Here is a 14408-nt window from a genome sequence, read left to right on the forward strand (position 1 = left end):
GTTAATAGGAAATACTTTAGTCTACATTTAACCCTTAACCAAGCCAAGTTTTCATGCATTTCTATTACATTTGTTCCATATGGGCAACCCAACGCAATTCTTGCTGCCTTGTTTTGTGCAATTTGTAACTTATGTAAATTATTTTCACTCGTGTTTGACCAAACAACTGATGCATAATCTAAATAGGAAAGCACTAAGGATTGAACTAGTTGCTTGGTCAGCCACTGAGGAATATACTTTCTACAGTGTTTAATAGTGCCCATATTTCTCCCCATTCTCTGAAGTACATAATTAACTTGGCTGTTCCATGATAAATTAGAATCAACTATTACCCCTAGTAATTTTGCTTCTTCAACCTGTTCAATTAAAGCATTTCCATGAATTAAGTGCAACAAAGGTGTCATTTTTAAACTATGTTTTGAACCAATCACCATACCTTTTGTTTTTTCAGCATTAATGAATAATTTATTAGCTTGTATCCACTGTGTGACCGAAGCTAATTCTTCATTTAATATGTTATTGAGTCAATCTATTGTTTGTGAAGCCATAAATAATGTAGTATCATCTGCATACATAGCCATGGTTGCTTGTTTTAACACCAGTGGAAAATCATTTGTAAAAATAGAAAACAAAAGGGGTCCCAGGCAACTTCCCTGGGGCACTCCACAATCCATTTGTCCAAGCTCAGAGTAACTACCATTAAAATGAACTTTATATTCTCTATTATTAAGATAACTTTCTATCCACTTTAGTGCTGATAACTCAAATCCATAGAAATGTAACTTATTTAATAAAATGGTATGATCCAAAACATCAAAAGCTGCACTCAAATCTAAAAATGTTGTATAAACCAACATTTTATTATCTACTTCCTCTAACCAGTGATCTGTAATCTGAGCCAGTGCAGTAGTTGTGGAGTGACCCATTTTGTATGCTTGTTGATAAATTGTATTCAGTCCGTTCTCTGAAAAATAGTTTTGTATCTGATCATACACGACTTTTTCCATAACTTTACTTAAAGCAGGTAACAAACTTATTGGCCTGCTATTTAGCGCTGAAAATGGTTCCTTATTATTCTTAATCAGGGGAATAATTTTTGCTATCTTCCACTCTGATGGAAAAACACCTTCCTTTAAACTTATATTGATTATGTGAGAGACAGGTAAAGAAATTAAATCTGCCACCATCTTCAACAATTTGATATCTATATATTTTCTACTCCACAGGGTTTATCTCTACTTAACTGAAACATTTTTTAATATGATCTTCTGTTATTTCAACAAATTTAAAGGCACAACTTTTAGTCTGCTTGATATAATTTCTTATTAGCCTGTACGAAATATTTTCATCCTGTCTGAGCACCATGGCTTTTTGTAATTTCTGAATTTTATTTTTGAAAGACTGTTTCAAATAATTAGCAACTTCCTTTGGTTTAGTGAGATAAATTCCATCTTTCTCCAAAAAAGTAGGACTTGACTTTGATTTCCTTCCCATAAGTTCATTTAATGTACCCCATAATTTCGCTCCATCGGATTTAGCTTCTTTAATCTTATTATGATAATATATACGTTTTTTTTTTAAATTTAATTTGGTAACAAAATTTCGTAATTTTCGATAATTATTCCACTTGTCCATGTCATTTGTTTGAGTTGCCTCCATTTTGGCTTTGTCCCTTTGCTTCATATAATCTTTAAGCTCTTGATCCAGCCATGGAGCTGAGACATTTCTCACAGCCTGTTTCCTCATAGGAGCATGTTTATCCATTACCTGAGTTATTAAGTTGTTAAAGACCACCACGGCTTTACATGGATCCTGTTCCTGCATAACCTCTGACCAATCTATGCTCCTCACAGCTGCTACAAAATTATCTTCATTAAATTGTTTAAAAGTCCTCCTATAAATAAAGCGTTGTCCTGGTTTAGGTACCTTTGTTTTCCTTAAAACTGCAACTAAATTATGATCACTACAACCTACAGGAATAGAAACCGCCTTAGAGCAGAGCTCCTTTATATTCGTAAAAATTAAATCAATAAGAGTTGCAGAGTGTGTGCCATCAGATTTCAAATTTACTCTTGTAAATTCACTAACGAGTTGTGACAAATTACAAATACTAGCGAATGACATTAACTTATTTCTTAATGCACAACTGTTAAGGTACTAGTTATGGTGTGATTACTGTAGCTATAGTGTGGCTATGGTGTAGTCATGATGTGCTGATGGTGTGGTTACAGTGTGGTAATGGTGTGATTACTGTGTGATTACTGTGTGGTTACAGTGTGGTTACAGTGCAGTTGTGGGGTTATTATGGTGTGGTTATGGTGTAGTGTTAATGTGGTTACAGTGTGGTTATGGTGTGATTACAGTGTCGTTACAGTGTGGTTATGATGTAGTCATGATGTGGTGACGGTGTGGTTATGGTGTAGTCATGGTGTGGTTATGGTGTAGTCTTGATGTGGTGACGGTGTGGTTATGGTGTAGTCTTGATGTGGTGACGGTGTGGTTATGGTGTAGTCATGGTGTGGTCACGGTGTGGTTATGGTGTAGTCATGGTGTGGTTATGGTGTAGTCTTGATGTGGTGACGGTGTGGTTATGGTGTGGTCACGGTGTGGTTATGGTGTAGTCATGGTGTGGTCACGGTGTGGTTATGGTGTGGTCACGGTGTGGTTATGGTGTAGTCATGATGTGGTCACGGTGTGGTTATGGTGTAGTCTTGATGTGGTGACGGTGTGGTTATGGTGTAGTCATGGTGTGGTCACGGTGTGGTTATGGTGTAGTCATGGTGTGGTTATGGTGTAGTCTTGATGTGGTGACGGTGTGGTTATGGTGTGGTCACGGTGTGGTTATGGTGTAGTCATGGTGTGGTCACGGTGTGGTTATGGTGTGGTCACGGTGTGGTTATGGTGTAGTCATGATGTGGTCACGGTGTGGTTATGGTGTAGTCATGATGTGGTCACGGTGTGGTTATGGTGTAGTCTTGATGTGGTGACGGTGTGGTTATGGTGTAGTCATGGTGTGTTTCTGTGCTCTAACCTGTCCTGATGCTTTGCTGTGGTCTTCTCCGGGTGTAGCTGGGACTCCTAATGAGGCAGCCGTCAGTCTGAGGCCGATTGTTCGAGCTCAGATTAAGACTTGAGGTCAGTCTGGCGGTGGGCGGGGCCTCCGGCGGGGACGTCCAGCGGAGAAACGGCTGCTGGCAGTCAGGCAGCCGCCGCTGTTGTCCAACAAATCCCGCTGCCCGGCCCACTGTTATTAAGATCCCAGCGGGGGTGGGTGGTGGGGGGGCAGGGGGGCAGGCTTTAACATCTGCCCCACTCAGCCCATCAGACCACCAGGTAGCCCACCTGGAGGCTGCCACACTGCCCCACCGAGGGGTAATTACAGATCACTGCTGCTGCCGCCGGAGGCCGCTTGTTAAAAGCGCGGCTGTGATAGCAGTTAGCATTAGCATCCTAACTGTTCATCACACTCTGAGAGTGCAGGCTGCTGAGGAGGAGGAGGAGGAGGAGGAGCAGCTGATTAACTCCTCCACCTCCCACCAGGGCCACTTAACCAGCCTCACAGGGAAACGGGAGACGTCAGGTTTGATGTTTGGCTGCAGGACGAGAAACATTTGTTCCTCAGCAGGAGATGAAGCAGCGTCTGCTGCACAGAGCCGTAATTCACCTTCCTCCTAATCCTCCTCCTCCTCCTCCTCTTCTTCCTCTTCCTCCTTCTCCTCCTGCTCCTCCTCCTCCTCCTCTTCTTCCTCCTCCTCCTCTTCCTCCTCAAGGTTCAAGGGTTCAAGGGTTCAAGGGTAACTTTATTATCCCCCAAGGGGCAAATTGGTTTGCGGCAAACAGTCACAACATATCACACCTGCAGAACAACAAACAACACAGTTGACACAGTTCATCATCAGCAGCATAATTTAAGCAGCATTTAAAAGACCAGTTGCACATGGGATCAGGGACTTTCTGAATCTGTTCGTCCTACATTGAGGAACACAGTATCGGCATCCAGAAGGGAGCAATGAAAACTCCTGCCATAAGGGGTGAGAAGGATCAGCGATGATGGCCTCGGTCGTCCTCACACACCTGACCTGATACACCTCGCTGAGGTCAATCAGAGCAGTGCCAGCAATTTTGCTGCACACTTTCACAACATCATCAACACGATTCTGCTGTTTGATTGAAAGAGACACATGCCAACAAATAAAAGGTAAGAATGGATTCAATAAAACATGAATAAAACATTTTCAGAAAAGAGTTATTCACATTAAATTTCTAAGTTTTCGATAAAAGTGCATCCGCTGATGTGCTTTTTTACACAGCGCATCAACTTGAGGCTCAAAGCTCAGTTGACTGTCGATGACAGTTCCCAGGTACTTGTACTGTTCCACAGGTTGGTCATTAATATGAGCAGGAGGAAGGACAACAGGTGACCTAACAAAATGGATTAGCATTTCTTTAGTTTTATCCACATTTATGTTTAAGAAGGCAGAGTCACACCACTCTACAAAGTCCAATAAAACAGGGTCATGCACAGGATCTCCCTGGCTTAAAAGTGAAACAATAACAGAGTCATCTGCAAATTTAACAAGGTGGATAAACCTGGATAAAGGCTCTGACAGTCATTAGTGTACAGACAAATAAAAGTGGTGATAGGACACAGCCCTGCAGGCGATCCTGTTGTTGATAAGCAAACATCAGACAGAGTCCCATTCACTCTAACCCTCGGGGACTGGTTAGTTAAAAACTCCATCAGCCAACTGACCAAGCCTGGATCAATATTAAAACAATTCAGGAGTTTGCTTGCTAGAACATGTGGCTGGATACAGTTAAAAGCAGAAGAAAAATCAACAAAAAGTAAACGAACTAATGATTTTGCCTCTTCAAGGTGTTTAAAAACAAGATTTAAAAGTGTCCCTGTGGCATCCGCCACACCACGGCTTGGCCTACAGGCCAACTGCAGGGGACCCAGCCTTTCCTCCTCCTCCTCCTCTTCCTCCTTTCACTTGCTGCAGTTTAACTCACTTGCTGTCAGATTACAGGTTCACTGTCTGTGCGCGCGCGTGCGCGTGACATATACAAATTACACTGAGCAAATAATGGATCCTTAATTCCTCATTGGCCAATTGCACTGAGCAAATAGTCAATGATCAACGACGGAGCGCAATCAATCAATGAAAAGCCTATTCAGGTGTGTGTGTGTGTGTGTGTGTGTGTGTGTGTGTGTGTGTGTGTGTGTGTGTGTGTGTGTGTGTGTGTGTGTGAGCCACTCTCCGGCTCGCGGACCCTGCGGGTGTCTCCGCCTCTCTCTCTCTCTCTCTCTCTCTCTCTCTCTCTCTCTCTCTCTCTCTCTCTCTCTCTCTCTCTCTCTCTCTCTCTCTCACACACACACACACACACACACACACACACACACACACCCTCCCTCCTCTCCATGTGTGATTTGCGCTTTTCGGAGTTGGACACGCGTCCCTCGGAGCTCCGCGCGCTCTGCCCGCTGCCAGGACGTGAGGAGCGGACAGGTGAGCGGCGCGCGCTGGCCGGTCAGGTGAGCTGCGAGACGCGCTGAGCGGTAGAGTGAACCCGGGCTTGCTCCAGGTCACCTCGGGCTCGGGACATCCTCTCCACCGGCGGGATGAACTGATCACTCTGACTCAGGTTCGTGACTTTCACTCTTTTTTCCTCTGGACTCCAGATTTTAATCCACACGCGCTGGGAGCGGTTTGGTCCGCGGATTAGAAAAACAGAGAATGGATTTAAATGAAAGAAAGGATTAAAGACAATAAAATAAAAGGGAATAAAAAAGTTCTGGAAAAAACTTAATAGAGCAGAATGTCAGAGCCGTGCGCGTGCACGTGTGCGTTTTCCAAATGACCCTGATGATTTCATGAATTGAAGTTTTTTTTTTTCTAACTCAGATGATTTTAGTGATGAAGGAAATCAGAAGAGTTTAAAAGTTATTGCCTCTTTCAGACTGTTACTGCCTTCTACAGAGTTTAAAAGATGAAAGGACTTTATTTAAAGGTGCCTTAAGGAGTCTGCACGTTTTATGCGAAACAGCGCCCCCTGCAGGCCTTGGGCATAATGCAGCTTAGTAAATAACTCGTCCCTGTGGCTTGCGTGCACGGAAGAGAGAAACTCCTTCCTCGCTGGTTTAGTAGCACTCAAGTAAAATGTAAGTTTCTTTTCCCTGGTGGAGTCTGTGTGGAGCTGTGGCAGTGCTAGAAGCCAGTCTGTTTTTACTTTCTGGAAGATCCTGCTCAGTTGTTGCTCACTAAGCATCTGGCGGAGTAATGGCGGACAAAATGAAACCTAAGCCGGAGCGCGCATTACGTCATTCCTTTCAAATTCTCCGCCAAAAAAATGCTGGTGCCGGACCGGCACTGCAACTTTCAAGTGACAATTTAGCGCTGTTAGAGGTACTTGTAATGAATATGTCAGGGCACATTGTACACATCATTAAAAATGTGTAACATATTTATGGTGGAAAATAAGTATTTTTAAGGTTGTAAAACTCCTTAATGCACCTTTAATCTGATCATCTGTTCATCTGCAGACTGTCAAACTGTTATCGCCTCCTACAGACTGTTACTACAGACTGTTACTGCCTCCCACAGACTGTTACTGCCTCCCGCAGACTGTTTCTGCCCTCCTACAGACTGTTACTGCCCTCCTACAGACTGTTACTGCCTCCTACAGACTGTTACTTCCTCCTGCAGACTGTTTCTGCCTCCCGCAGACTGTTACTGCCTCCCGCAGACTGTTACTGCCTCCCGCAGACTGTTACTGCCCTCCTACAGACTGTTACTGCCCTCCTACAGACTGTTACTGCCTCCTACAGACTGTTACTGCCCTCCTACAGACTGTTACTGCCCTCCTACAGACTGTTACTGCCCTCCTACAGACTGTTACTACAGACTGTTACTGCCCTCCTACAGACTGTTACTACAGACTGTTACTGCCTCCTACAGACTGTTACTGCCCTCCTACAGACTGTTACTGCCTCCTACAGACTGTTACTGCCTCCTACAGACTGTTACTGCCCTCCTACAGACTGTTACTGCCTCCTACAGACTGTTACTGCCCTCCTACAGACTGTTACTACAGACTGTTACTGCCTCCTACAGACTGTTACTGCCCTCCTACAGACTGTTACTACAGACTGTTACTGCCTCCTACAGACTGTTACTGCCCTCCTACAGACTGTTACTGCCTCCTACAGACTGTTACTGCCCTCCTACAGACTGTTACTTCCTCCTACAGACTGTTACTGCCTCCTACAGACTGTTACTGCCTCCTACAGACTGTTACTGCCCTCCTACAGACTGTTACTGCCTCCTACAGACTGTTACTGCCCTCCTACAGACTGTTACTGCCTCCTACAGACTGTTACTGCCCTCCTACAGACTGTTACTTCCTCCTACAGACTGTTACTGCCTCCTACAGACTGTTACTGCCTCCTACAGACTGTTACTGCCCTCCTACAGACTGTTACTGCCTCCTACAGACTGTTACTGCCCTCCTACAGACTGTTACTGCCTCCTACAGACTGTTACTGCCCTCCTACAGACTGTTACTGCCTCCTACAGACTGTTACTGCCCTCCTACAGACTGTTACTGCCTCCTACAGACTGTTACTGCCCTCCTACAGACTGTTACTTCCTCCTGCAGACTGTTTCTGCCTCCCGCAGACTGTTACTGCCTCCTACAGACTGTTACTGCCTCCTACAGACTGTTACTACAGACTGTTACTACAGACTGTTTCTGCCCTCCTACAGACTGTTTCTGCCTCCTGCAGAGTCCTGTTAGAAACTTCCCACCTGCCCTCCAGGGTTTGACATCACTATAATGTTTGGCTGCTCAGAGGTCAGAAGTCAGATATGTTCTTTGAATTCCATCAGGCCACATGAGGCCTCTGACCCCCGTTCAGGTTCTGGATCCAAAACAGGCCCAAGACCCACAAACAGAACCTGAATCGAAAACAGGTCCTGGACCACAGGTTGAAAAGCACTGAAGTGTTCAGACAAACAATGAATGAAAACAATGACCCCCCCCCCCCCCTTTCTCTCGCTCTCTCTCTCTCTCTCTCGCTAACTCACTCACTCATATACACACACACACACACACACACACACACACACACACACACACACACACACACACGCCTCCCTGTGTTCCCTCTGTCTCACCTCTTCCTCCTCCTCCTCCTCCTAAAGGATTCAGCGCCATTCTGGACCTTGTTGACGTTTCCATGGAAACCCTGGCCTCGCTCTGGGCCTGTGACCCGGGTGACCCGGACGGGGGGCGACACGAGCCGTGGGCGGCGTGGGGTGAGTCGGTGCATCCATAGACTCGATTCCACTGAGACCTCTGCAGACGCTTTGTCCTGGAACGAAGAATCGTCGTCAGACAAACCTTCAAATCTCATTTCATTCACCGAACAAACCATTATTCAGATGAAACCGGTTCCTCACACTGCTCCGTACTCCCCTCTGTGAACGCCTGTTCTTCTCCTGCTATCTGTGTGTGTTTGTGTGTGTGTGTGTGTGTGTGTGTGTGTGTGTTTATTTAAATCAACCATCGATCAAATATTTCAAACAAACTCTGACTTCCTGTTTGGGGGCCTGTCGGCCGACCAATCAGCAGCTCGCGCTGAACAGTCCCTCGGCCAATCGGAGCGGAGTGGTTTCCTCTAAAAGGCTGCAGTCAGCAGATTCTGACGGAGTTCATCCATCACAGCGCAGAGCTCCTGCCGGTTTCCACACCAGCGGCTCCGAGGAAAACATCCTGGCGTTCAGACCCAGGCTGTAATTTTCTCTCTGGACGGGTTCAATTCATCATCCGGTTCCACTCTCAGCTGCAGTTCCTCCCACGGCCACCAGGCGCAGCTCGTGTACGACACACAGCTCCAAGTATTCCAGTCTCCCCGGGCTGCACCGTTATCTGTCCACTGCAGCCGTTCTCCAGCGTCTGCTGAGCACTGAGTCCGTCTGCTGCTCTGCAGGAGTCTTCTGATCGGTTCGGTCTCTTTAGAGTCAGAAAACTCTTTGCTCTATCTGAAATATTTTCTGATTTGTGTTTTTTGTGTTTTTAGAGTCCTTCTTTAATTATTTAGCTTGTTCGCAATCCTGCAGTCGATGTCAGATTCCTTAGTTTCGCTAGAGCTCTTCAATCAGGGTAGAGTTCCTTGGTTCCTTTGAACTTGAGTTTCTTTAGAGCTCTTTATTTCAGTATGTTTTGTCAGATTCATTATTTATAGTGAGTTCCTTATTGTCTCTGAATTTGTCGAGTTTCTTTAGAGCTTTTTAGTCGAGTCTGAATTCCTTAGTCTCTTTGAAATTGTTGAGTTTCTTCAGAGCTCTTCAGGTTCCCGAGGTGTCTTTAGCTGGGTTAGAATTCCTTTGTCTCTTCAGACCTCATCAGTTTGTTATTCCACCTAGAACGGTTCAGTTCACAACTCTTCACAGGTACCGGAACAGATTTTGTTATCTGCTGCTTGTTGTCATGGCAACAAGTGTCCACGAAGCATTTGACAGTGATGTCTCCGATGGTCATAAAAGTTTCTGGGAACTGTTCGTACTTTCTAGCCAATCTGCCCGGTTTGCATTGGATGCTCCGACCCCTCTGCCGTTGACTGAACCTGTTCCTACCACCGCGTTTCCTTTGGTCCTCCTCTTGCACCAAAACTAACAATGATAGGAACTCAACCTGATTACGTTTTGGTTGCTTGTTGGCCGACGGAGACCAAAGCACCACCTGTTTCACAGGAAATGATCACCAATTCATCAAAATCACTCTGATGAAAAGGGGTGAACTCTTCATTTGGAACTTGGATGAATGACTAAACTGTTGCCTCTGTGGCCTGGTGAGGTCCTGGAGCTGCAGGCCAGGATTTGCCTGGAGCTGCTGCTAAGTCTGGAGTCAAGACAGAAGTACAAGCCATGAGCTGGACCAGGTGGCAGGTAGTCTCTCTGAGATAGAAAGCCAAAAGTTCTTAGAAAGTTTTTAAGAAACATTGGAACTGATAGGCTCTTTCTGCTGGCCTCAGAAGTGTGCGGGACACTCTGAATGAGAAACACCTCAACAAGCCTTCATTTTGGTGTTTTCTTCCAGAGTTTCCGCCTGTCACCGCTCCTCCTCCTCCTCCTGCTCCGCCTCTGATGTGGATGGAGCAGCTCTCCCCTCACCTCCAGAGAAACAAACAGGTACCGACGCCTCCGTGGAGTTCTTGGGTAGCGGGTTTGGGGGAGCAGCTGGTGACGCTGTGCCATGTTTCCAGCTCCAGGATACTCTGCTGCAGAGGGAGGAGGAGCTGGCTCGACTGCAGGAGGAGAACAACAAACTCCGCCACTTCCTCAGCTCCTCCTTCGTCAGGGACCTGGAGCAGAAAGCCAAGGTGTGTGCACTCACACCGAGACAGACCCGAGACCATCACACCTGTGATCTGACAGGGGGGAGACGAAGGGTGGACTGTAGCGCTCAGTTCAGTGCTCTACAGTCCACTTTGAGACCAGCATTCTCTTGAAATGGAAACCAAGAGCCTGATTTGAAGAGAATAATGAGCTGAAAGTGGACTTCAGAGCTCTGAATGGACAGCAGGGTTACCGATGGACTCAGAACTCAACAGTCTTCTGTTTGGTTCAGATCTCTTCGATTAGCTTCAAGCTCTTTGGTCTGGATGTAAATTTTTCCTGTTACAGCTTGAGGTTTTAGGCTGTTTGGTTTTAGGCTTTGACTTCATTGGTTCAGTTGTAGATATTACCTTTAAAGCTCTTGGTTTCAGGGGTTTTGGTCTTTTTGGAGCCGTCTGGTTTCTTTGAATGTGTTTGGTGGCTCAGAGCTCTTTGGTTTGTGTAGAGTTCTTTGGTCTAGCTGTAGATTTTTGACTCTCCCTTCAACCGTGCGGTGAGTTGAGTTGTTTTTGGAGCAGTTTGCTGCTCATCTGCTCTCCTGGCAGCATTAGCTCCTCTACTGACGGAGCCACAGAGCACAGTAGGAGTCGGTTTGACGGAACTGAGCAGTGAAGGTCCACATTGTTCTTTTTCCTTTGCAGAAAGTCACTTCTGACAGGAGGAAGCTGAAGAGGAAGCTGACGGACCTCCAGGAAAGATCCCTTAAAAACTGCCGCCCCCTGCAGGTCAGCAAAAGAGTCTGTAGGAACCTCACTGCCCAGTTCAACTGTAGCTCCTCTGAGTCGTCTGCCTCCTCTGAGCCAAACCTGGACCTGTGGGTCCTCCGGACCCTGGGTCTGAAGGACCGAGACACCATCGACACATCCAGCCAGTCCTCAGCCGAGAACAACCTCCGAGCTTTGGTTTACAACACCGTCACCCCGTCCTCGCCTCCGGGATACCCCCTCAGCCCCCCCTTCAGCTCCTCCTTCAGCTCCCCCCTCAGCCCCCCCTTCAGCCCCCCCTTCAGCGCCCCCTTCAGCCCTCCGTCCAGGTCCAGGAAGTCCTCTGCCCACGGCGACGGCCGCCGAGTGACCGCTGATCCTGCCAGACTCCAGGAGGCAAACTGCCAGACTGCTGCTCAGACTCCTCCAGGGCCGACCGCCACGGGACCGAGCGGACTCTGTGGAGGCGTCGGGACCTCACCTGCCCTCCACCTGGACCCCACTCAGGTCTGCACTGCCACAGCTCCCAGCCCAAATCCCTCTGTGTACTGGTCTCCATTGCAGGACTCGGTCCTCTTCGGTCCACCAGCAGAGAGACTTCCCTTCTCTCCGCGGTGGTCTTCTGCTTCGGTCCCGAACCAGCCGTGGACGCCGGATAGTCTCTGTCTCCCAACGAGCCCGCTGGCCGCCACATCCACGCCGCGAGGCCGGACAGATGTGGCATTCAGCATGTTCCTCAGTCCGTCCAGCAGCGTGAAGACCCACAGCTTCCCCCAGGGACAGGCCTTCACCCGCAAGGATGTGGACGGCCGCTGGAACTTCACCTGGGTGCCCAACCAGGGACTGTAGACCACCTGCGAGTCTCTCTGCAGATGAGACTTCAAAAAATTAAAGATCTCCTGAGGTTTTGATGAGAACAACAAAAGATTCGGGTTCTTTTGCACCTATACCACTTTTTAAAGGACGAGCAAAATCAGTCATCCAATTAGAACGAGGATCCAGCAGAACCCTGAAGGTTCTTGCTGTTCTCCATGGTTAGCTCCTCGCTGGTCCTCGTAGAACGAGGAACTGTTGTGTCCAGACGACTGACAGAACACTGCTAGACCTGGTGAACATGTGGTTTGCGGCCAACATGAGGCCTATTGGCTGCTCTGACGGCGGCTCTGACACGGTTTGTATATAGTGTGTGCTGGTGTGCCTGTCTTCACCTCGTGAGCTAGCAAAGCTAACAATTATTATCCGACTGGAGTTTTCACCAAGCTGCGGACGGCTATGTGCTACGAGCTCAGTGTCAAACAGGAAGTGCAGGGAATTCTAGAAACCTGAACTGATGTGAACTTCAGCTCGGCCTGGTTTCAAGAAAAGGCGTTGAAGTGACTTGAAGCGCCCTCTTGTGGCTAGACGGATCCTGCAGCAGTGGACAGGCTCAGGCTGGTTAGTTCACAGGCTGATTTGGCAGGAAAAGATCAACACACTACAGGCTAATCAGGCCGAATTTTTCTCCGATCTCATCCCGATCGAAGTCAGCAAAGGTCCGATAGTCGGGAGGATGCAACTGATTTTAGGTCCAAAGCTCCTGCGGCGTGTTCAGAGGGATTTCTTCTGGTCGCAGCTGCCCAGGAGGCGTTGGAAGGGCAGATTGTAGATAATGAAAATTTTTAATATTTCTGATCATAAATCCTGCTGCGTGTAGAGCTCCAAGAGGAGCCAATCACTTTAGAGCCAACCTGTCCACACCCTCGGAGTAAAGCTCCCTGATTGGCTGAACAGCTGCACCTCACCAAGGAGTGGATGCTTTTGAAAATTCCCTCTCAGCTGTCAGAGCTGGAGACATGAATATATGTCTGTGAAATGCATTCGCTATCTGACAGTGAAACACAGGATTGTCAGAGCTTCTAAACTCTGTAGAGCAGAAAGTGACTGGTTAATCGTCAGTCATCGCTCCTGGATGTTCTGTATTTTCTCCATTCAGACCCAAACCCTGATCCCCAGATGCAGATGAATGAATTAAAATTGTTCAAACAGTTTTAATTCATTCATTCATTCACTGAAGCTTGCACTTGAACTGAGGGAAAACTAATAGTGGAGATGAGACAGGGATGATGGGAAACGCGCAAAGTCATGTTTGACTTCTGGAGGTTGGGAGGAGGTGAAGGAGCCGGTTCTCTGATGGAGAACCTTCCAGTGAGTTCTGCTCCTTAGTGACTCCACCCACTACAAGATCGGGACAGGACGATCTGTCTTCTGTTGTCTTCGGGCTTGTCTCTGAATCAGGGAGGATTAGAAGAGTCCTGTAGTGGACCAGGCTTCAGCCAGGCAGCCGCCATCTTTCAGCTCATCAGCAGGACCGTTGTCCACCGGGTGGCAGTAGTGAGTCCCATCACGTCCCGTCTGTCCTTGTCTCACGGCTGACGGAGGTGCAGGTGCAGCAGCTGATGGAGTCGCCTGTGTTTTAGCCTGTAAGCTTCACCAGATCCAGATAATCACTGCCAAATCCACCAACGATCCACTGACCGGTTCCATCCCCGAGGAACCGTCTCTGTACCGTGAAAACACGATAGCGTGGTACCTGGAACAGCCGTGGTGTGTGTTGTTCAGCTTTCCCGACTTGTGCTCCTCCAGCAGGTGGAGGTGGGAGACAACCTCAACACGAAGCGCTTTTGACACAGTTACAAGTTCTGGTTCACTGAACAGGAGTTTCACTCGTTTCTTTAATTTCATGTCAACAAAATGAACGTGTTAAATTATGATTGATGCGTGAAGAAGTGATTTTTTTACGGTGTTGATTGCCTCTGTGTGTTCAAATTAAAAACGTGAAAGGCTGCACTGTGTCCTCTTGTGTCTTCTACTGTGTGTCCAGGTGAAGGACTGGACGACCGTCCTGCTCGTGACTCGGTGTCCGTTTCCACGGCAACTGAAAAGTTTGCTCCATGGCAGCAACACAACCATGGTGCAACAGGCTAATGGAAAAATTCTCAGCATTTCTGTCGTTGCCGTGGAAACGGACCTCAAGTTCAGAACGATGAGTTTTCACTCAAAACGTTGCCGTGGAAACAGGACCAAACAATGGTTTTGGTGGTTGACTCGGAGTGTTTCGTCTCTACAGACTGAGCCTGAATCCCTGAGAGCGGCTCGGATCTGACACCCGGTCCCTGGACTCGCTGGTCTGAGGGTCTGACAGGACCCCATGTGGCTGTTTGGGGGGTCCCGGGGGGTCCCGGGGGAGCGGGAGGGGGGCGGGTGGGTTTCAATCCACGTCTTCAGCTCAGTTTCCAGTTAAACCAGTCGGACCTCCTCCTCCTCC

The 14408-nt window shown here is 47.5% G+C and overlaps 1 protein-coding gene across 1 annotated transcript; it reads left to right on the forward strand.

The window, feature by feature from the left end:
* The first annotated feature begins 8239 nt into the window (after positions 1–8239).
* gmnc (geminin coiled-coil domain containing) lies at positions 8240–11953 on the forward strand. The gene is made up of 6 exons (XM_030108657.1): positions 8240–8318; positions 10102–10193; positions 10268–10384; positions 11042–11322; positions 11374–11611; positions 11669–11953. Exons 1-6 carry the CDS (start codon positions 8240–8242, stop codon positions 11951–11953), a joined length of 1092 nt encoding a protein of 363 aa, XP_029964517.1.
* Positions 11954–14408: the final 2455 nt, after the last annotated feature.

Source organism: Salarias fasciatus, chromosome 14, assembly GCF_902148845.1.
Source record: "Salarias fasciatus chromosome 14, fSalaFa1.1, whole genome shotgun sequence".
Lineage (NCBI taxonomy): Eukaryota > Metazoa > Chordata > Actinopteri > Blenniiformes > Blenniidae > Salarias > Salarias fasciatus.

Bases quoted from the DNA above. Each gene is read 5' to 3' on its own strand.
- gmnc (XM_030108657.1), top strand. From the start codon at position 8,240: ATGGAAACCCTGGCCTCGCTCTGGGCCTGTGACCCGGGTGACCCGGAC. The intron at 8,319-10,101 runs GTGAGTCGGTGC...GTTTTCTTCCAG, and splicing joins CGAGCCGTGGGCGGCGTGGG to AGTTTCCGCCTGTCACCGCT. The intron at 10,194-10,267 runs GTACCGACGCCT...CCATGTTTCCAG, and splicing joins ACCTCCAGAGAAACAAACAG to CTCCAGGATACTCTGCTGCA.